This window comes from Equus quagga, chromosome 15 (genome assembly GCF_021613505.1).
Source record: "Equus quagga isolate Etosha38 chromosome 15, UCLA_HA_Equagga_1.0, whole genome shotgun sequence".
NCBI classification, from domain to species: Eukaryota; Metazoa; Chordata; class Mammalia; order Perissodactyla; family Equidae; genus Equus; species Equus quagga.
Window position 1 is genome coordinate 86075165 of NC_060281.1, and position 23015 is coordinate 86098179.

At 47.4% G+C, this 23015-nt stretch overlaps 2 protein-coding genes across 12 annotated transcripts in view; both read right to left on the reverse strand.

Moving 5' to 3' along the window:
- The window catches only part of THOC5 (THO complex subunit 5), a 32723-nt gene extending 19654 nt beyond the window's left edge, over positions 1 to 13069 (reverse strand). For 2 of the 11 annotated variants that reach the window (XM_046638800.1, XM_046638795.1), the window contains exons 1-9: positions 11078 to 13069; positions 10266 to 10369; positions 9269 to 9400; positions 8867 to 9145; positions 7734 to 7877; positions 6436 to 6549; positions 6218 to 6315; positions 3486 to 3632; positions 1971 to 2085 (exon numbers count right to left, since the gene is read on the reverse strand). In XM_046638800.1, coding sequence (XP_046494756.1) covers positions 1971 to 2085; positions 3486 to 3632; positions 6218 to 6315; positions 6436 to 6549; positions 7734 to 7877; positions 8867 to 8995 — 747 coding nt within the window. In that variant the 5' untranslated portion in view covers positions 8996 to 9145; positions 9269 to 9400; positions 10266 to 10369; positions 11078 to 13069. Of the gene's footprint in view, positions 1 to 1970; positions 2086 to 3485; positions 3633 to 6217; positions 6316 to 6435; positions 6550 to 7733; positions 7924 to 8866; positions 9146 to 9268; positions 9401 to 9791; positions 9973 to 10265; positions 10370 to 11077 lie in introns of all 11 variants that reach the window. The other 9 variants (XM_046638805.1, XM_046638796.1, XM_046638798.1 and 6 more) reach the window with 8 other exon arrangements.
- An 8-nt stretch (positions 13070 to 13077) lies between these two features.
- Positions 13078 to 21065, reverse strand: NIPSNAP1 (nipsnap homolog 1). The gene is made up of 9 exons (XM_046641039.1): positions 21041 to 21065; positions 20896 to 20941; positions 20280 to 20374; positions 16788 to 16858; positions 16504 to 16644; positions 16160 to 16191; positions 15705 to 15799; positions 14443 to 14526; positions 13078 to 13142 (listed from the first exon to the last, which is right to left on the reverse strand). The coding sequence occupies exons 1-9, from the start codon at positions 21063 to 21065 to the stop codon at positions 13078 to 13080; spliced, it is 654 nt and encodes a 217-aa protein (XP_046496995.1).
- Between the last annotated feature and the right edge of the window lie 1950 nt (positions 21066 to 23015).

The following is a 23015-nucleotide window of genomic DNA, read 5'->3' on the forward strand; positions in this document are numbered from 1 at the left end:
TTACAAGCAATCCAACAGAAAAATGGGCAAAAGACTTGAACAGGCTCTTCACAAAAGGGGTAATCCAAAATCCAATAAGCATATAAAAGGTGCTGTGCTCAACAACACTGGTCCCCTGGGAAAGGGAAATTAAAACCATAAGCAATGCCCTTCAGAATGGCTAAAATTAAAAAGACTGACAATATCAAGTTTTGACAAGGATGTGGAGCAAGTAGAACTCTCATAGGCTGCTGGGAAGAGTTCCCATAAATCAGTACAATCACTTTAGAAAACTGTTTCAGTGTCTACCAAAGCTACATAAATGCACAGCATACTCTGTAACCCAGAAATTTCACTCCTGGATATATATTCAACAAGGTATGTAGACAAGTGCACCAAAGGACACATATAAGAATATTCGTAGCAGCATTATTCATATTAGCTCCAAACTGGAAACACCCACAATCAAATATTAAACATCAATGAAAATAAATGAACTCCTGGTACTCACAACAGCATAGATGAATCTCATAAACATACTGTTGAGCAAAAGAAGCCAGATACAAGAGTCTGTACTACATGATTCCGTTTGTATAAGTTCAAAAACAGGCCAAACTAACCTATGATGTTAGAAGTCAAGATAATGGTTACTGAGGGGTGGGAGGAGATAAGTGACCAGAAAGGGGAATAAAGTAGTTTCTGGAAAAGTGATAATGTTCTTCTTAATTTGGGTGCTGGTTACACAGATGTGTTCACTTAGTGAATATTCACTGAGCAGTACACTTATGAGCCATATGCTTTTCTATATGTAAAATTATTCTTTAAAAAGCAATATATGTACATTGCTTTAAAAAGTTGTATTCAAGTTTCTAAAGCAAAAACTTCCAGTTCCCAACGCCCAACAGCAACCGTTAAGGTTTGGTTTGAATACAGACTTTGCTAAGCATACACTGGACTCACACATGTATATATCCTTACAGATACTTTGTAAATGAAGGTATGCAAATGAGGCCATACTTTATGTTCTACAACTAGCACTGTTTTGACAATATGATAGATCTTCTTTCTGTCCAGTTATTCTACCAGTGGTATGATGTTCCTTATTTCCATCACAACTGTAAGCCTGTAAATACAAGAATTTATTCAACCCATACCCTATTTAGAAACATTTAGAGAGTTTCCAGTTAACAGGAAAAATTAAGTACAACACAAACTTGGAGTTTCTGTTTTCTTTTTGTCCTATTACAAAGTGCTGAGAATATTTGTTAACAATTCTAATTATACACCTAAAGTTGAAGGAAGAAAATGTAGATCTTGCCAAATCCTAGAAAAGGGAATTTATAATTTCTCTAGGGTCCTTTCGCAAAGTTCTTCCATATTAATCATTTACCTTGCTGCACAAAACCACAAGGATTTAGACCAAACGTGATCTCACAAAGCAAACAAAAATAGGTCACCTATATAGAAAGACATTTTACAGATAAAGTGGGGGCTTTTCCTCCTAAGGTACACAACAGTTTTCAAATACAAGTAAATTTCTTTTCAGAGTGAGTAGATCTGCTGAGCATCTGCCCCTGAGGTACAGTCGAGGGATCTAACAGATATCCACAGAAGCATGCTTAGATGCCTGGAGACTGTGGCGCTGTTCGAGACCATGCAGTGTGTAAACTAAACTTAGAGTTTACAAGAGTGTTTTACCTGGAAGAGGCTCTGGGTGAAAAGAAAATGTCCCAGGTAAATGTGTGTATTTGTTCCTGAGCCCATGTGGCCAGCATTTCTTCAACCTAGGACACAACCTTATCATACCAGGGGGTAGGACTACAGACAGGGCCGTCCTTGCACTGAGCTCTAACACTGATTAGGGTAAGAGACCCAACAAAACCCAAAGGGTGGTAAGGCTGCTGGCAGCCTCAGGTCAGCAAGGCCTCACTGGGTGGTGAAGGCAAAGCAAAAGACCGAGGAAGGAAGGTGATGTAGGGGGAAGACCTCACCTGCATGATGCTGTTGAGACGAGGCTGAAGGCTGCTCAGGTACTCCTTCTTCACCTCGATCTCCTTGAGGATCTTCTCCTTGTTGGACAGGCACTCTCGGTACTTCTCCGCCAGCCTGTTGGGGTGAGGAAGGACAGAGCACTGTCACAGAAATGCTCCCCACGGACACCCCGACACACCTGTTCACTGTCAGACTCTACCTAATGACAGCAGTCATGATTAACTGCTAATGTTTATCTAGCACTTACTATTTGCCAGGCACTGTGGAGAACTCTTTACAAACATTACCACATTTAATCCTTATAAAAACCCTGGAAGATATGGACTTTTCCTATTCCTAGAAGGTTCAGGGAGGTAGATAACTTGCCCAAGGTCATCTAAGAGCAAGCACAGAGCTGGGCTCTAAATCCAAGCCTGTCTGGCTCCGGAAGCTCTGCCTGTGACCACCAGGGAATGCCCTGGGGTCATGTGCTGCTCCATTTCTTGCCTCAGAGGCTAGACCCAGAAATTTTACAAACATTAAAGCTACAGGACCCAAAGGAGCCCACAGACTGGCCTGAGTGGGGCAGGGTGGGGATGGATTCCAGACCAGTGCCACAGGAATGCAACACTCACGGCTTAGCCTGTGCCCAGGGCAAGCAGTGTACTCAACAAGGGAGTGAACAGCCAGTGCCATCTGCTAAAAAATCGACACCAATTCCCTAAGAACCAGAATCAGTGCTTATTAGATTCATAGAGAGACCAAAGGCACAGAACACAGTGTAACAGAAAAAGGCAAGGGATTAAAAACAGCAGCTTCTCCGAGGGAAAACAGAGCAGATGTGTCAACCATAAGCCCTAGAATTCATGGACAAATAGGAAAGGGAAAAAAGTCACCATAATGGAAGGGATACAACCATGAAAAGTCCAGTAAGAAAAAAAAATACACTGTACTCTTAGAAAGACCTAGATTAAACTACACAGCATAAACATTCTATTTACAACTAATAAATAAAAGCTCTTTACTAGTAGAGAAATGTTTTATATGTAAAGGTATGCCTTGAAGCATTATTTATGATAGCAAAAAATTGGAACCACCTAGAAGTCCAATCCTACAGGGAGACAATTATGTGAATTACAATTTGCCTATACGGTTGAATGCTGTACAACCTTCTACAATAATGTTTGCAAAGTTTTATAATACCACAAGGATATGCTTATAGGCAGGGGAAAAGGTTAAAAAGAAAGATTTATGGTACAAAAGGTATTTAGGTCTCAGGCTAAAATTCTCAAAGAAAGGTTACTCTAACTTTCTGCTAAGAGCCTTAAGCAATTCCTGTCCCACCCATGATGCGGTTGACCAAGTTTGAACCATCAAGTGTGAATTAACACAAAGTGGGACTTGGTCTTGGAGACTATTCTGCCGGTTCCACAGTGCTTTGCTATCTGATCCTGGGTCATGACAAAGCACCGTCCCTCATGGTTAAAGGTCCATGTCTGCACAGGTTAACAAGATCAGGAAGGAGGAAATGCCACCTTTTCCGCTGCTCCAGTTCCCAGTCCAGACGTGCAAGGGTTTGCTGGTGAGGGTCTCCCATGGTGACTTCAGCTTTGCTGATATCTGGAGGAGCCTCCTTATAAAATTCCTCTAAACTGACCAGATCAATTTCTTCGTGCTTTGACCTGCAGGCAAAAACTGGATGTCAAGCTGCCACTCGCTGGAACCTAAACTGTGCCTTAAGCAGGCCCACAGTTCCCCCCAGTGAATGCCCACTTAGCCCTGGTCTGCAACTACTCAGGAACCTGGAACCCAGTCTTCTCAGCAAATGCTCATGAGGAGACGTTTCAGTCTGAAGAGAGGTAGTTGGTGACATGCCACAAGATCCTTATCCATGCTGTCCAACCTTTCTACCCATGAATTAGCTAAAGACCTGGAAGGGATGCTTATCAAATTTACAGATGACTCCAAGCTGAGCAAGAGAGCTAAGAGCTTAAAGAATCAAATAAAAACACTAACGTTCAGGCCTAGACTGTCAAGATGAAGCCAAGAAATGCCATTTAACAGGAATAAACTTGAGAATGCACTTAAATTCAAAACATTAACTGCATAAGCATAGGACAGGGAAGATTCAGCATGGCATGAACAGATGTGAAAGAGATCTACCGACTTTGTTACATGTATAGTGACACACATGTATAAAAGAAATCCAACATTCTTTGTTGCATTAACATAGTGCTCAAGCTGTGGACAGACAATGGTAATAACAGCAGTTATATTATTTACAAAAGCCAAGACGTGGAAACAACCTAAGTGCCCATCAATGGATAAATGGATAAAGAAGATGCAGTGTGTGCACACGCACACATGCGTGCATACACACACAGAGGAATACTACTCAGCCATAAAAAAAGACAAAATCATGCCATTTGCAATAACATGGATGGGCCTAGAGGGTATTATACTAAGTGAAATAAGTCCGATGGAGAAAGTCAAATATTGCATGACTTCACTCATATGTGGAAGATAAATAAACAAACACATAGATACAGAGAACACACCGGTGGTTACCAGAGGGGAAAGGGTGTTGGGGAGGGTGAAAGGGTCAAAGGGGAACATTTGTACTGTGATGGATGGAAACTAGACTTTTGGTGGTGAATGTGATGTAGTGTATACAGAAATCAAAATATAATGATATATATCTGAAATCTATATAATGTTATAAACCAATGTGACCTAAATTAAAAAAAATAAATAACAACAGCTGCCAAGTATTAAGCACCAACTGTATGCCATCCTGACCTCCCTTAATTTTCACAGCAACTCTGTAAGATGGGGATTTTTGTCTCCATTTTTCAAGTGAGATGTGGCTTCCATAGGTAAGCAGCTTGCTCAAAGTCACACAGCTCTGAGTGGCAGAGCTGGGATTTGAACCCAGGCTGTCTAATTTCAGGGCCCATGCTCCTTCCACGTGGCCACTTGCCTCCCCACAGGGCCAAGTTCTGTTGTATTCTGGGTTCATCCGCTTTCATCTGAGTAAGAGTTAGAGGTAGGGCATCACATTCTTTTGTTTTTATACCTTCTTTGTATGTAAATAGTTTAAGACTCACAAGAAGTTTCAAAAATAGTATTGAGAGATTATCTCCTCTGTGTACCCTTCCTCCATGTTCCCGCAATGACAATATCTTATCTAAGCATAGTATATTGTCAAAACTAGGAAAGTGACAATAGTACCATACCATTAACTCAGGTTCAGACTTGATGTGGATTTCACCTCTATTAGTATTTAAGTATTACTATGCGATGTATTTGTGAAACAGATAGACACCTCTTAAAAATCAGCACCCAGGGGCCGGCCCGGTGGCACAGCAGTTAAGTGTGCATGTTCTGCTTTAGCAGCCTGGGGTTCGCCAGTTTGGATCCCAGGTGCGGACATGGCACCACTTGGCAAGCCATGCTGTGGTAGGCATCCCAGATATAAAGTAGAGGAAGATGGGCATGAATGTTAGCTCAGGGCCAGTCTTCCTCAGCAAAAAAAAAGAGGAGGATTGGCAGCAGCTGTTAGCTCAGGACTGATCTTCCTCAAAAAAAAAAAAAATCAGTGCCCATCATTATTAAAAATACACTGGACCCAATGTCTAACGTGGCCCCCCTAATCCCAAGTTTATAACACATAAAACCTGCCTCCCTTCAGTTTGCACAAATAGGTCTGATCAAGCAAATACACGTTCCTTCTCTTCCTCTGTCTACTCCCTCTTTCTCATCACCCAGCTTGGTTTTGCCAAGAGGCATCACAGCTTAAAGACACTGACAAAGTGTCGTTGTTCACCTGAAGGCAGCTAAGCAGCAAGAAGTTTAGGTTCCAAAGAATAAAATCTACTTGCAAAAATGAATTGCTAGAACTTTAGAGAGGAAAGCTGGGCCAAAAGGTTAAAAGGATGTAACTGGGAAGTGAGTTTCTCTCATACAAGGTGCCCTGCACTCAAACTGGTAATGCAAAGGCCCCTGCTGGGGAGAGAGAACTGCTTTTCACCAGGTTCAGAGCTCAGAATTCAAAAGGGTCAGACGGGCTCCTGAGGTTCTTTGTGTGGCCTAAAACTACTGCTTCCCATTCGCCCACGCAAAGCAGTCTATTCTCCCTTCTCCCCGATCCTGCAGTCTCCAAACTCATCTGACTTCTTTCTAAAAAGACTGGCTCACACTGAGCTATGCAGGAAAAAGCAATTACCAACAGACCATCTGTGCCAAAGCCCTGTCTTCCAAAACTTACTTAAACTCCAGACATTTGGTGATCTCCTTCTGCAGGTGCATCACCTCATACAACAGGTTCTGGAGCTGCAGATGATACGCGTCTACTTTCTGCTTGGCCTGAAAGGACAAGGTCAGAGGTGAGTGGGGTAAGTCAGGGTGGAATGGGGCAGGGCAGAGCAGCAGCAAACTCCTAGGAGGGAATGGGCAGGAGGCGGCGTTAAACCTCTCAACTCCTACCTCATGGGTTTGATCTCTTCCTTTCTTCAACCTGATGTGGGCTAATCGGTTAAGCTTCTTCAGAGTCATGAAATGCACACAGCTCTGGATTCTCCGATCTTCTATCTCAACTGCCTGTGGGCAAAGAAAACTGGTTTAGACCCTGACAACAGGTGCTGGCTCAGTTTCCTTCAGCCCCTCACTACTGACCCATCCTCCCCCAGGGCCAAAAACAGACAGTGGAGGGAAGCTCAGAACCATGAGCAATGTCAGAAGGAAATGGAAGAAAGACTGCATAAATGAAGTGCTGAACGTTTCTAGGCAAAAAAGCAACTTCTGCTTGGACCAAAGTAAAAGAATTGAAGACGGAGCAAGCACAGCTAAGGCACAATTAATATCTGTCCCTAAATACCGTACACAGAGATGCTACCAAAAGCAACATCTTGCCACACAATCTGACCTCTAAAAATAACATTACAGAATAATTTAAATGAAAATAACAGAATTATAGCTGTAAAGCTTGGCTATAATAAAATAGATAGGATGTAGGATGTAATACTCTTAACAATATTGGCCACTCTAACTATAAATAAGTGAGATTCCTGGAAAAATATGGATTGTTTTGTTTTGAACTTATCTATCTAGTTTTCAGTCACACTGTTTAGTTTCTCTGCCCTGAAGCCTGGTTTACTCATTTACTATTAATGATAATTTCACTTTTAGTCTATGATTTACTTGGATAGATCCATCCTTATAATGGCAAAGGAATTTACATGTACCATCTCTTCTCAACACCTTGCAAAATGACTAGCACTTAATAAATATCAGTTGGATGAATTATCAAGTTACAGTTATGGAAAAATTAACTATCCTGTACTTTCATTACTATAATTTGTGATTGAGTGATGATGAGACCTTCTAATAAATTAATAGGCAGGGGGCCGGCCAGGTGGCACAGCAGTTAAGTGTGCACGTTCCACTTCGGCGTCCCGGGGTTTACCAGTGCGGATCCCAGGTGCGGACATGGCACCGCTTGGCAAGCCATGCTATGGTAGGCATCCCACATATAAAGCAGAGGAAGATGGGCATGGATGTTAGCTCAGGGCCAGTCTTCCCCAGCAAAAAGAGGATTGGCAGTAGTTAGCTCAGGGTTAATATTCCTCAAAAAAAAATAAATACGCAGGTCTCTGGAGCCCCTAGGTCCCAACCACCTGATCATGGCTAGGATAGAAGACTAAGATCAAGAGCTCTGGTAGGTGCAAAATAGGTCCATCCGTGCAGACCCACCAATTTCATGTCCGCCCAGCCCCACTCCTTACCACATCCTTGCCTCCCCGGCTCTTCAGGTCCTGGATCTCGGCCATGAGCCTCTGCAGCTCCTGGCATGTGTACTTGTACAGCTCATAGTCTCTGCCTGGGTCCCGCAGGTCCACCTCAGCCTCCTCACTGTAGTATTTACCTTCCTGTGGAGGCAAGGATAGACGCCTTGGGTGGCGAGTAGAAGTCCCCCTGTTGGGACCAGGACACTGGTTGAGATCAATAACAATGAAGCCCCAAATCAAGTCTCTAAAGGATCTGGTCCTCACATGCTTTTCTTCTTTTCAAAATGGAAAAGAATTCATCTTTTCCTCTTTCTCCTTTCCTCTTTCTCCTTATAAAGTAATGCATGCTTAGTATCAGAGAAACATAGTTAGGAGTATCAAAAACAAAATGAAAAATTGCCTGTAATCTCACTTCCCAGCTTGAAATAACTCCATTGTTAATACTGTGGATAAATACAAATTTTATTTTTAAACAAAATGCGATCATATCCTCCATGCTATTTAGTATCATTTCCCATCCCAATAAACATAAGTCTCCATTGAAATGGATGCATGGTAGTCTACTAGAGAGATGAAGTAGAATTCATTTAACCAAATTCATACTGATGGGTGTTTAAATGGTCAAAGCAAGCTTCAGCAGAGACTAAAATATCATCTTGGTCTCCCAGCCTTTAGAGGAAACAGAACACATCATTTTTAGCTGTAGTTAATAATATTATATTGCATATTTGAAAGTTACTAAGAAAGTGGATCTTAAAAATACTCATCACAAGAAAAAAAAATTTGTAACTATGTATGGTGACAGACGTTAATTGTGATGATCATTTTGCAACATATACAAATATCAAATCATTATGTTGTACACCTGAAACTAATATAATGTTATATGTTAGTCATAATGTTATGCCTCAATAAAAAAAAGGTCAGAATCAATGCTCCAAAAAAGATAAGGTTCTTCATTAATCTTGACTTCCTAAAGCTGGGGAAAGCATCACTTTCTATTTAAATTTAAGCTGGTCCGTTTCTATTTTAAAAATAAAAAACATAACCAACCAAATAAAAGTTAAGTCATAAATTAGCTTGACAGATACAAGGAGAGAGAAACAGCAAAAGGAGAAGAACCTGCTGACCATGTGGGCTCTCAGGCTACAGATGTTCTGCGGGCATATGGTTCTGACACTGTCTCTGCAGCAGACCAGGGATGCCACGTCGCCAAAGCTCCAGAGGCGTCTGCAGATGGACTGCCTTCTTCTGACCATCAGGAAAACTGGAGACACGCCATACTAGAGTGCATTCTCTGTTCATGCATTAATCATGTCTATTACAGGCTTGTTGCTTCTTGGGATGCTGAAGCTAAATCTGACGTGGATACTCAAGTTCTGTAGAGCCACGAGAATTCCAGGCTTGACCTGGTCAAGCAGAGGCCGCGTGGGAGGTTGTTCCTGGGACCCTCAGGTGCTGCAAACCCACTGCCAGGTGCTTGGCCACAAGCTGCAATTTCTCAGCAGCACGGCAGCCCTGGCTGATCTCACCTGCTCAGTGTCAGAACGATTACGCTTCCCTTCAGCTGGGGCTCCATCACTTCGGATCACTTTGGGCTTCCGTTTTTTGCTTGATTCTGATGACATGGTTGTTTGATGAGGTCAGGAGGAAACAGCAGAGACCTGTTAAGAGAAGAATGCTTTTGATATTTTCCAGAGTTGGAACTGGAGATTTTCCTGGAGTCAGAATACTGAAGTCTAACTAGCATAGCAGTTCTGGCCATTTACACCCTTGGTTACTCAAGAAAAGTCACTCAACCCTCCGAAGCCTCGGTTTAATCCTCTGTAACAAGGGGACTCATCCCTCAGCCTGTCGAAAATGAATTCATCTTCCTCACTTCCACCTCCTTTAAAGGCACCACCCCTACCCCACTGGCCAAACTCCTCAACCCGGCATACAAACCCATTCCCAATACTATAGATGGATCACTCTGTGCTGGACCTTGATCTAAGCAATTTATGAGTATGTTCTCATTTGATCCTTCTAACATATCTTTCAGATAAGAGCAAGTACCATTTTACAGATGAGAACACTGAGGCTGAGAAAGGTGAATGACCTGCCCAAGGTCTCACAGCTCATATGCTAAAGCTTCAGTCCATCAGATGCCATAACAGTGTCCGTGACAACTACATCATTGTGCCTCCTAATCTTGCCATCATCTCATCTGGCGATGCCATCAACTCCCTGGTTGACCCTGAAATTTAAAAGAATGAAACCTACATTTCATGGGGCTCTGTGGTCACAAAGCATCCTCCCTCTCCTGGATGTCACCTCAGCCCCCTGTGGTGGGCAGCACTATCCCCTTTACCCCAATGAATCTGTCACCAACACTTCCTGAGGGAGCCAAGAGCTCATTGCAGTAGAGCCAGAGAAGCCCTGAGCTGGGGTCTCCACCGACAATTTTTGGACTATGAGTCCTGGGACCAGTCACTGCACTTTTCTCTAGGTCTGTTCCCTCACAGATCAAATGAGAATAGCAGTCCCTACCTCAGGGGTCGTTGTGGACAGTAACACAGGAGGCACTCCACTGGGGAAGCTGATGAAGATGATCTGGCCTTAGATGGCACACGGGTGATCTTAATGCTGAACACCTAAGGAGAAAGTGGATCCCTTCTCAATTCTTTTTAGAAACTTCTGATTGCTTCAAGGAGGACATTTCATTTTCCTAGTTTGTCTTTAACATTTACGAACCCCGATGTCCCCTTGTTAACAAAAGGACTCTGTCTCGGTGCCTTAGACAATGAAATCTAGCCAGAATCATTGACAATCATCTGTTTTCATATTAAATACATTTAACTTTTATCACTACCTTCTGCATACATAAGTATGCAGAAATAAGTTTTTGAACTGAAATAAGTTTTCCATTTACGGTAGAGACTTAAATTTTTCTTTTAAAGTACATTTAAATTTAAAAAGCGACTGCATTAAAAACCTTTAGTAAACAGTTGTACATGGTAAGTTAATTTGGCAAAACCGTCAAAGGTGGGACCCGAAAGGTGTAAGCGTGGGAAATCCACACAGCGCACAGTAAACGTGAGCTGTTATCACCGCCACCATCATCATCGCCATCATGGAAAGCCTACAATGTGCGGCCTAATGATGCTGCAGCTAACATTTTCCACATAAGGAAACACCGCGCGGCGCCAAGCAGCCGGGCACCCGGGGAAGCGAGAACCGAGAGCCCGGGTCGGACTCCAGCCCGGGGACGCCCTCCGAGCAGTCCGCACCTCAGTCCCGGAGCGCCCAACCCTGCCTCCCGGCCTTGCCCCCCAGCCCTGTCGTCCCCGGCTCCTCCTCACCGCACGGCGCCCAGAACCTGCCCGGGAAAGCGAGCCACTTCCGCCGGCAGGAACGACTGCGGCCCGCGAGCCATAGAGAAGCAGAAGGAAGGAGAGGCCAGCCGGAAGCGAGGCATGGAGGCCGGAAGTGAGGCGCGCCGAGCCGGCAGGGGCTGGGCGGGATGGCAGTGGGCAGGCTGGGGCGCTTGGCTTGTCAGGGCGGGTGCCAGCCGCCAACGCTCTCGCGCTGTCCTCTAAAAGCAGGAAACAGGCTAAGGTCAAAGACTGTTAAGTGCTTCGTTCATTCTTTTCCCAGCGCCTAAAGGAATAACTAGTAGGCACCCTGCCAAGTATTTGTTAAATGAATGTTTGTTATGCCCAAAATAACACAACAGCGTAGTAGTGCCAAGACTTGGACTGCTGTGGGTTTGTCTCCATAACCTGGATTCTTAACCACTGTCATGTTCACGTTAAGATCCCACACTAGTGAGGGCAGCAAGTCTGGGTGGGCATCAATGCCATCTTAGACTTGTTTTTCCCACAGGAGCATCAATAATTTCCCCCATTTTAGGCCCAATTTGCCCAGGGCAGAGTGGCAGCTCTGCAGCATTTGACAGCCTCAAGTGTTTCCTACCCCTGGTATGAATTGTACAGACAGGGCTCAGGACTTTTGGTGTAGATCCTACTTATCTAGAGGTAGAAATACTGATGTCCTGAATCAGTGGTCATAACAGGGGAGTTCCTTCTGGCCTGGGAGGAGCTGAAGATGCCTCCCAGAGAGTAGCTCACGGAACCCAATACCCTCCAGAGTTAGATCAGCCAGGCGGAACTGGGAAGCTGGCCCCCTCTGCTCAGTTCTGCCGCAGGCAACTGCCAAAGGTCCCTGCAGATGAAGAAACAACACCGTAGTTTATAGTAAATATTTAATTGGTTCCATCAGCGACTCCAACATAAGTTCTCCTGAAAGGGAGGCAGGATCAATCTACCCAGAGGTTCATGAGGTGTAGGGATAACTGAGGAGGCTCCCAAAGTCACTGACCCCACTCTACACATCCAGTGGCCCAGTAGAATGTGGGTTGGGCTGACAGAATGTGAAGAGGGAGAAAAGGAATGCAGAGTGAGGGAAATACAAGCCCTGGCCGGTAGCTTGCCTGTGGGAAGAAAGAAGGGAAGGCAGGAGACTCTCCCTGCACAGAAGGGCCAGCACTACACATCCACGTTCTCAACCTCATTACATAGAACAGATGAGCCTCTCTCCTACTGTCCTGTATTGGGAACCCCTCCCCAAGTGGTCTTCTGTCACCTCTGTTCTATTTTCCCAATTCTCTATTCCAAATTCTGCAGTTCAAGCTCAAGTTCTGAATTCTAAGTTCTACCTTCTGGCTTCCTATTCCATTCTGTTTCCTGCCCCCAAATCCTTCCCAGCTCCCATCTTTTTCCTCAGCCTTTCTAGGTAGAATATGCGGACCTCCTGCTGACTTTGCTAACTTGAGAGTTTTCCCCTTTGCTTCTTGAGGCCATTCCAGGCTTTTCCCCATCAGGGAGGACTTGGCTCAGACTGTTCAGCAAGTGGGTGCCCCAGTGGAGACCGGGAATTCCTGACGCTTGGCCTGGTCTGACTTCCTCCCTTCCCACCCCACTTCTAACTACTGGACACTCTACCTTTTGTGCACCTAAAGCTAAACTGAGGACTTCCGTGGTGATAATTAGGGACTAGTGGCCTTGAGATGAGAAATCTTAGGGGGAAATGTCCGAAGACATAAAAGGGGCTGTTCTTCATTCAGAGAAATTAAAAACTGCTTCCAGCACCGGGGAAAGGGGTGGGCAGGGAAGGTGGCAATGATCTTGGCAGAGCTGCAAGTCCTCAGACCCCTGTCATCCCGCTTCCCCTTGTATGAGCTGAGCACTACCCCCCAGAGTCCTCTCAGATCCAAGAGAAAACCAAGACAGCAGGACTGGGAGCTGCACTGTCCATGGCTGCCCTGAGGGAGGAGGGGAGGGAGGCGGAGGCAACAGCAGCATCACTGGAGAGGCGAGATCTTCAAAGGGATCATGATCCGAGACTCCATGTGTCGCACCAGGGGGACTGCGGAGAGAGAGGCAGAGGTCACGGAGGGGGCTGAGGCGAGCCAACCCCCAAAAGTGGCTTTTGACGGGGTAGGAGGCCTGGGATGCTGAGATAGGAACAACCCCACTGCCCTCCTGGAAGGGCCCATGGAGTGCGACAGGTCTCCCAAGTTGTGGGATAAGAGGGGACTTCAGTGGTGATGAGAGGAACATTTCTTTGATTTTCATGATTATATTTTTTATTTCCCTGTGTATGTGAAAAAACAACTAGAATAGTAAAAAGTGATTTCACAGATATTATTGCTTTAGGACAAGGCTAGGTGAAGAACAAAGTACAGAGATTTAAAGAAAAATATCAAGGAAACAGTTGTAGCAGTAGTGATGACCTCAAGTGGCTGAGGTTTGAAAAACTGCCTCATTCTACAGAGGAGGAGGGTGCCACCCAGAGGGGGTCAGCCCAAGGTCACCCAGGAGGTCAAACTCTTTCCTCCTGCTCAGAGCTGTTCACACTTTACCGCATACATATTACCTTCAGTTCCTGTTAAAGTGCAGATTCTGATTCTGTGGGTGGGGGAAGGGATTGACGTGTGGCATTTCTAACAAGCTTCCAAGGGCTGCTGGTACTGTCATTCAGGACCACACTTTGAAGAGCGAGGCCCCTTCCAGAGATGCATTCTCCCCCACACCAGCTGGTAAGTGTGGAAGCTTCACTGTTAGCTCCTCAAGGGCAGGTACGAGTTCCAGTTCATTCTGTGCCGCCCCCCACCCACCCACCATGGTCGCTGGCACCCAGTGAGGGCTCAATCAACACCTACTGACTCCAGGTGGTTCTCAGGGGTCCCAGCAAAGTGGCAAACACTGTGAGCAAAAAACTTGCTGGAAAAGATTTGCTGCATGCTTAACCTCTGTGCCAGAGTCTGGGCGAAGCACTCGTCATAAATTAGCTTCTGGAATCCTTCCTCTAGCCCTCCAAGGGAGGTTCTATCACCATCGCCATCTTACAGATGAGGAAACAGCCTCAGTGAGGTGAAGAACAATGCCTGAGGTCACAGTGCACAGTCAGCTCCTCCAGGAGCAGGGTCTGCCTGGCTGTGTTATCGTGCCCTAGAGCACTCACCTAGGACTGCCTGGATCATTCGTGTAGTGTGCCACCAGGATGGAAACCCACTAATTAATTGTCTTAAAAGTGACTTCCCCATCACTGGGGGTAATCAAGTGAGACTAGATCTCCTTGCAGAGGGATTCCATCCTCACCTAGGGCTCCTGCCAGATGACTGACCTCCAAGGGCCTGGCTGACCCTCCCAAAGGAGGTGCTCACCTGTGTAGTAGACATTTTCATCCCAGCCCCTCTTCCTCCAGGCAGCGTTTCGAGTCTCCTCCCGAGATTGCAGGTCTTTATAGGCTGTGGGAAAGGCACTGGCTCATTCCTTGGGCACAGAGGATCTGCTCCTGTGCTCAGCACGGAGCCCTCCTCCCACTGCCCCAAACTCTGCCCCACTGTCTCTTCCCCTCCCCCACCCCACCCCATGCCTCAGACTGTTAGCAAACACTATCTGCTTTGACAATCTCATCCAATCAGTACATTTGTTGACAACTCCCAAATTCATGTTTTCAGCCCAGAACTCTCCCTCAGGCTCCAGATTCACATATCTGGTGCCCAGCTGACATCCATACTTGGATGTGTCAGCATCTCAAATGAAACACGTATGAGGACCAAAATTACACTCCTGACCCGTCTAATGTACTCCTCCTAGGGTCTCAGTGACACACAGCTGCTCGAGCAGGAGTCTGGGAGTTCTGGAGTCCTCTTCTCCCTCCCTCACTCCACACAGACGATTCACCCATAAGTCCCATTGGTTCCACCTCCAGACTAATGAATCTGTGGACTTCTAAGCATCCTCACTGCCACCATCTTAGGCCAGGCCACCATCCTCTCCTGCCTGAACTGGTATAACCAACTCCTGATGCCCCACTTTCTTGCTTGCTCTACAAAGTGCTCTTGGCAAAGCATAACAGTCAGAAGAATCATGTTAGAACACAAATCAGGTCATGTCATGCTGCTTAAAATGTTGCAACAGCCTCCCATTGCCTTTAGAATAAATCCCAACTCATCCCCACTGCCTGCAAGGCCCAGCCTGATCTGGCTTGTCCCCATCTCCTTACACTCTTCCCCACTCTCTTTATATCAGCCTCCCTTGCACACTACAAAATGCCAAAGGCCTTTCCCCACCACAGGGCCTTTGCACGTGTTGTTCCCTCTACTCAGAATACCTTTCCCCTGGAATTCACAGCTGGCTCCTTCTCATGCTTTAGCTGAGCTTACATTTCACCTCCTCAGAGAGGCCTTCTTTGTCTATCCAAGCCAATGTAGGGTTCCATGTTTTTCTCCATCATTTCTCCCTGTCTCTTTATTATTTTTAATAATCTGAAATTATCTTTTTTGTTACTTTATGTCTGAGGTGGTGTCTCCCTCTGCTAGAATGTAAATTCCACAAGGGCACTAATGCATTTGCATTCTCTATGTGGGGTGACAACAGAGAAAGGGGACTAGCATGGGCTCCTGGAGGGTGCCCAGCCTACCCCAGAGATGGTGCACAACGTAGAGCTCTCCTATCTGTGAGAAGAAGCCGCCCACCGCCTCCTGGTTCTCCTGCCGGTACTTGATGGCCCGAGCCCTGGGGATGACAGGAGAGTATGGGGCTGAGGCTGGGCCGGTGCAAAGGGCCCTCTGACGTGTCCTCAGGCTGACTCTCGGCTACACCTCAAGGGAGGGGCCTGAGGTAAGGACCCCTGGCTCTCAGAGGAGATAAGGGAATGGGGTGACAGAGGTGCAGCCGCTGGCTAGCTGTTCTACCAGGGGAGGCCTCACAATCCACTAGAAGATCCTCACGTCCTGGCTGGATCCTCCTCCTGCATCCATGAGGGGCAGAGGATGCCGGGTTCCTTGCCATATGGCCCGGGGAAAGGTGGTCCACCAGGGACCTTGGCAGGGCAGGTGGGCAGGGTCCCCCCAACGCCCTGTCACTGCCACTCACCAGTTGTTCCCCCACTCGATCATGGTTCCTGGCTGAAAGAGAATTAGAGGAGAGGATGGAAATGAGCTCCCACCTTGAATTTCAAGCATCATGCTGGGCAGAGATGAGAAACTGTTATGTCTCCCCAGCTTCAGGAGCTGCTTGGCCTCATTCAGGGGCCCTGATTTGCACCTGGGTGGATGCACATGTGCACACACCTCTGTTCTGAGTCCAGAGGGAGGGAAAGGCCAGAAGCCCCATTCTAGCTGCTGGGGCACAGGGCCTGCCCACCTCAGGGTATCTGTTAGGCAGTACTGCAGCAAGGAAGGTGGGAGGCAGACAGGGATCTGGAGGGAGGGAAGCACCTTGAGCTTGTATGTCCTCAGCTCATAGATGTTGGGGCCCGCTCTGGGCTGTGGCTCATTCCAGAAGCTGAACTCAAGGAGCAGCTGGTTTCTCCGAGACAGCAGCATCTGGCTCCGCTCCTTTCGGAACTCCAAGTACTCCTGCAGGTATGGCAGTCTGGGCATGGCAGCCAGGAAGCGCCCCCACCCCAGCAGTGTGCCCCATGGGGTGGTGGAGGCAGCCCCCAGCACGGCTGAGCCAGAACCAATATCCACAGAGGTTTGCCAAGTGGATGCCAACATACCTTGTTGTTTTTGAGCTTGTTCATGCAGTCCATGAGGGCTGGGTAGCCACCTGAGAATCGCCACAAGTGAACTGTTGGGGGGCAGGGGAGATGGAAGGTGCAGGTCAGAGGGCCACTGGGACCCTGCCCTGCTTACCCGAAAGCTGCTTAAGTGTGTATGTAATGGGGGCAGTCTCCAGCCTGGTCCCCTGTAGCACCAGGACTCTGAGTTCTCTTTGTCTTGATAGGGAGCAGCACTGGGCAGGGCATGACCCCAGACACAAGCCCAGGAGACGCAGGCTTGCAGTCCAGCTCTGCCCAGCAGTCTTTGACCCCCTACGCCTCGATGTCCTCATCTTTTTTTATTTATTTTTTATTTTTTAAAGATTGGCACCTGAGCTAACATCTGTTGCCAATCTTTTTTTTTTTTTCTTCTTCTTCTTCTCCCCAAATCCCCCCAGTACATAGCTGTATATTCTAGTTGTAGGTCCTTCTGGTTGTGCTTTGTGAGGGATGCTGCCTCAGCATGGCCTGATGAGCAGTGCCATGTCCGCACTCAGGATCTGAACCAGCAAAACCCTGGGCCGCCGAAGCAGAGCGCGCAAACTTAACCACTCAACCACGGGCCAGCCCCCAATGTCCTCATCTTCAAAATGGAAATCATGCTCCCACCCAACCTTCCATAAACAGCACCAAGAGGATCAAATGTGTCCTTGTACCCAGGAGCAGCAGAATGCATAAAGCTGACCACCAGCCCTGTGAGGGACAGGCTAGACAAAAGGAGGGGGCAGGTCTGATGGGTTGAGATGGAACATTCCAAGACAGTGAATTAAAAAAAGAAACCAAGGAACAGAACAGCATGTACAATATGCTACCACATGTGTTTAGGGGTGGAGGGACATATCCAGAGATGCTGGTCTATGCACCATCCCTTGGTGGAGACTCAGGAGGTTATGAGAGGAGATGCTGCTGGGGCAGAGAACGGAGGCCTGGGGATTATGGGCCAGAAGGAGGCTTATTTTTCACTGAAAACTCTTTGTACTATTTGAATTTTTTATCATAGCCTCTGTACGAGGTTAAATAGCATCCCCACTTTCCCCAAGTTCATGCCTACCCAGAATCTCAGAATGTGATCTTATTTGGAAATAGGGTCTTTGTAGATGTAATCAAGCTCAAATGAGGTCGCATTGACTGGGTCCTAAATTCAGGGACTAGTGTCCTCATAAGAGGAGGGAGATTTGGACACAGAGAGAGAACGCCATGTGAAAACAGAGACGTCCAGGGAGAATGCTGGCTATGCGACAGCAGAGGTGGAGACTGGCGCGACGCATCTACAAGCCAAGGAAGGACAGGGATTGCCGGCAACCACCAGAAGCTGGAAAAGGCAAGAAAACATTCTCCTTTAGAGTCTTTGGAGTGGGTGTGGCCCGGTGACACTTTGATTTCAGACTCCTGGGCTCCAGAACTTGGGAGAATAGGTTTCTGTTGTTTTCAGCCATCCAATTTATGGTATGTTGTTATGGTGGCCCTAGGAAACTAATACACCTTCCAATAGCAAAGAAATCTAGTTACTGTGGAAGAGAAAAAGGAAACAGTCTTGCCATCCTTGGGAGCATGGCAGGGCCCACGGGAGGAAGGTCCCAAAAGAGTCAACAGGGCAGGATAGAGCTGAGGGCCCTCCGCCGAGCAGCAGTTTGGAAGCTCAGACTCTGTTACTTCCCATCCTCAGCCTGTTCCTCGCCTGCCTTTTGACTCCATCTCTGCCTTGATTTTTCCCATCTGCAAAATGGTCTGACCCTGTGGTTCAAAGGCCTCTTTCCCAAGGGAAATGGAAAAAGCACAGTATGGATGGAAGTCTACCAAGACCAGGAATGCTGGCCAGGTAGAGGGATTCAACTCATACTGGAGGCCCAACAGGGAAGAGCTATGGGCAGGGCATCCTAGGTTCACGAAAAGAAGGAATTTTCTCACAATGACATGATAGTGATCCTTCTAGAAGGTGGATCAACGGTTCTTACAAATTCATTAAAATGTAGATTCCTGAGCCCTACTCCTAGGGGATGGTTCTGAGGGTCTGCTGCCCAGCTGATTCGATATGGGGGACAACACTTCAAGTACACAAAATAAAGGACAAGCTTTAAAAATTGAGGATCCCATTCCTCAAAGTTATTTTCCCAACTAGCAAATACTTAGGAGAATCCAAGGAGTACGGCTAGAACTGAGCCTAAAATGGGAAAACTGTAGGGGCTGGAACTGAAGACAGTTTGCTTTTCTCTTACCTGCCTACCGATGTGTCAATGTCTGTTACTGAAACAGAATAAATGATTAAAGGAATCTACCTATCTGCAGGTCACAGATTGTTTTTAAAAGACACATATAATTATCAGGGCTGCTGAAGGATGAGATAGATTGGCTTACAACAGAGTGAGCTCCCCATTGCTGGGAGTATTCAAGGGAAGTTTAGAAGACGCTCGATCAGGGCTCTGTGCTATGCAGTTTAAATCAGCACTGTCCAAAAGGACTTTCAACTAGGGCGGAAATGTTCTATAGCTATGCCATCCAAGATGGTAGCTAGGAGCCACGTGTTTCTATCAGTGGGCACCTGAAATGTGGCTAGTGTGACTGAGGAAATGAATTTTTCATTTCATTTCATTTTACTTAATTTAAATTTCAATAGCTCTATGTGGTTAGTGGCTGCCTTCCTGGATAGCACAAGTCTAAATGCCAAGGTCCCTTTGAGTGGCTGAGATGCTGTGGGTCAACCAAATTCACATGTGGTCCTGGCAGCTGGTGGGTATGTTGGGGTGGGATAGGACATGCTGGAGGCACTCCTGGGAAGCTGTTAAGGAACCAGCTCAGACAAGAGCCCCTGTTTATTCCACAAATACACGCTGAATACTGAGGATTTGGTGGTGAAGAAAGACAGGCAGGGGCCCCGCCCACACAGAACTCGCCACCTGTATGGGGAGACAGACAAGTACACTACAGGGACGCATGATCAGGGCTGTGGAGAGGCAAGTCCTAGGGGCTGGGGAGTCCAAGGAGGTGCCTGACCCAGCTTGGGTGGAAGGGATCAGGGGAGGCCTCCAGGAGGAGGTGATGTCTACGCCAAAATAAAAGATGAATAGAGGAGTGAGCCAGTAAAGCAGGGAAGGGAGAAAGAATGCTTCAGGCAGAGGAAACAACATGAACAATATCCTGGAACTAGAAGGCGAAACTGTGAATGTGAAGAATTGAAAGAAGTCCTGGGTGGGACAGCACAGTAAGCAAGGAAGATATAGTGAGATGAGGCCAGAGGCTGGGCAGGGAAGGACTCACAGAGCCACATGTGCTGCTCCAAGGGCAGAGGGGAACCCCCACAGATGTTTGAGCAGCGGAGTGAGGCAATGAGGAATGCATTTAGAAAGACCCCTCTGGGTGCTGCTGTGGAGAGGGAGTGGAGGGCAGCCAGGTATGAGGGGTGCCAGAGGCCCGGGCTGGGTGCCAGTGGCACTGGGGAGGTGGGCCCCTCACCTGCCTGGTCTTGCTCCCCATACCATGTGTTCCAGTTGCCCACGAGCGAGCAGGGGTAGTCCTCATCCAGGTGCAGCTTGGGCAGCACAGCCTCCCTGTGGGAGGGGCACAGAGAGGGGGCAGGGTTCATACCAGCCACCAGGGTCCCTGAGATAAAGATCCAACTCAGGCCCTCAGGGCTGGGCGTCAGTCTCCCCATCTCTAAGATGCAGAGGCTGGACAAGACATCTTTAGGACTTCCAGCTCTGAAATCTATATCCCTTGGAGTTCTTTTTTTTTTTTTTCTTTTTAGGAAGATTAGCCCTGAGCTGACATCTGCCACCAATCCTCTTTTTTTGCTGAGAAGACTGGCCCTGAGCTAACATCCATGCCCATCTTCATCTTCCTCTATTTTCTATGTGGGACGCCTGCCACAGCATGGCTTGACAAGCGGTGTGTAGGTGTGCATCCAGGATCCGAACTGGCAAACCCTGGGCCACCGAAGCAGAGCACATGAACTTAACCACTATGCCACCAGGCCGGCCCCTCCCTTGGATTTCTGCAAGGAGAACAGGGCTGGAACGGAGGTCCCCACCCAAGTAGGGGCTGGGATGGGCGGATGGAGGAAGATGCTCACGTCAGGCTGTTGTAGGCATCCAGATACTCGGGCTTCACATTGTGAACTGCAACAGAAGACAGAGAGCAGGAGGTGAAGCAAGAGGTGGGTGTGTCTGCAGGGAGCTGGGGTGGGGGGAGCCCCACAGGGCCAGGGCTCCTAGGACAGCTCAGAATGTCCCAGCCCCTCATCTCCCAGCTGGAGCCTTGCAGGCCCTCAGAGGTCCCAGGAGGGCAGACTGGCTGGCTTAGCAGCCACTCACACTGAATCTTGTAGAGGTTGCTGGTCTCCTTCTTGGATAGCAGGGTGGAGTGGGCGTCCTTCCGGGGATCCACCTTGTGCACAAAGAGGGAGCGAAACCAGCTGCCTTCATTTTCCTTGGAATAGAAGCTGCAGGACAGAGGAGTTCAGGGGGACATGCCAGGGTTGGAGGAGCCCTGGCTCTTTGATCAGCTCGGATGCCCTGCTCCCTCAGGCTGGTGACCCATATTTCTGGGAACGGGGCCATGGAATCCCATGGCGGCTCCAATGTAACATATCATTGGAGCCAGCTGAGCAGATCTGGTCCCTTCTACAGAGATCCTGATTGCTCAGTTTGCTTCTTGAAGCTCTGCAGGGCCTCAGAAGGCCTGGAGAGGCAGCCCCACCTCCTATCTCTCTCTCTAGTCTCCCTGCCTCCACTTCACCCCCTTCCAAAGGGTCCTCCACTTGGGCCACACTACTGCAGCCCCTCGCCAAGAGGCAAACCAAGCCCAAAACCACCTTGCTGAATGACCAGAGCCCTTGACAGCCCAACCTATCTTGTCAGCCTCCCCTCGTGTGTCTCCCCCCAACCTGTGTACCCCACTTCCAGATATGCTCCTCCCTGAACACACCAGGCTCTTTTACTCTGTGCTTTCTTTGCAATTTCTGTCTCCTCTGACAAGAAGGCTGCACTCAGCCTCCTCCTCAGTGCTCCCACTACACTTGGCCTGTGCCCCTTCCAGCCACCATAAACAGAGAGTCAAAGACAAATAAGCTTTGTCCTGGAAGAGGTCACAGTCGGCTGGAAGAAATGGGCCTTGGAAACACAATTACAGCTGGAGGTCTCCGGGAGAGCCCAGGTGAGCAAGCCTGAACTCGGCCTCTGGCCGTCTGGGCAGGCTCTCCAGAGCAGGGGATCTGGCCAATCTCCAAATCTCCAGGGCTGATTTGGCAGATAAAGGCAGAGAGAGTGGGTAAAAGGCACTGCAAGGCAAGATTCACTCATTCATCCAGCCAACACTTAATTGACAAATACCTGCCCGGTGCAGGGTGCTATGAGAATGAACGAATGAATGAATGATGTGTCTTGTTCAGAGCAGGGGGACTTGCCACTAGATCCTGCCAGACCATAACTGCACTTCCCACGTAAGATCCCAGCAGGGGCGGGGCTTATTTTTAGGCTGCCAGAGGCTGTAAATCTTGCTCAGCAAGTGGATGGGTCTTGCAACAGCAGTGGATCAGCTTGTAGCCAGGCCTGAAATGCAAGCCTCCCACTGGATGGTTTCTTGCCAGGGTGCCTAGCAGTTGCGGCACTGTCAGCAGCTCCTCCCCTTTTTCGAGCCTTTTCTGTGGCTAGAAGAAATGTCTTGCAAATCAAAGTACTACTTTTTTCCAAAATACGGAGCAGTCACTGGGACTGATGAAATTTTAAAAAGCCTCTTATAGTGATGACAGATTTGTATGAGGATAGAGAAAGATGAGTAAGGATTTGTCCCAGACTGTTAATACTGCTCACCTAGGAGAGGGAGATGGTTAAATTTTTCTTTATTCATTATAATTTTTTGCAAAGCTAAAAAAAATTGATTTACGTGTTTCTGAATTCATAGGCTTTCTGTCCTTGTGCATGTAGTGCTTTATTAACAAAAAACAAAAAGACAATCATCAGAGGGGCAGCACGGTCTGTGAAACTTTTGGACCAGAATAAGGGAGGTTCGCTATAGACACCACTCGCTGAGGACATCCTCTGTGCCAGAGATCTGTGATCAACTTGTCTGTAGCATGATCCCGTTGAATCTATACAATAAAGTTATAGTGTTGGTACTGTTAGTGTCCCCATTTTCAAGACGAGAAAATAGAAGATCAGGGAGTTTAAGGAATCTGCCCAAGGTCACATAGGA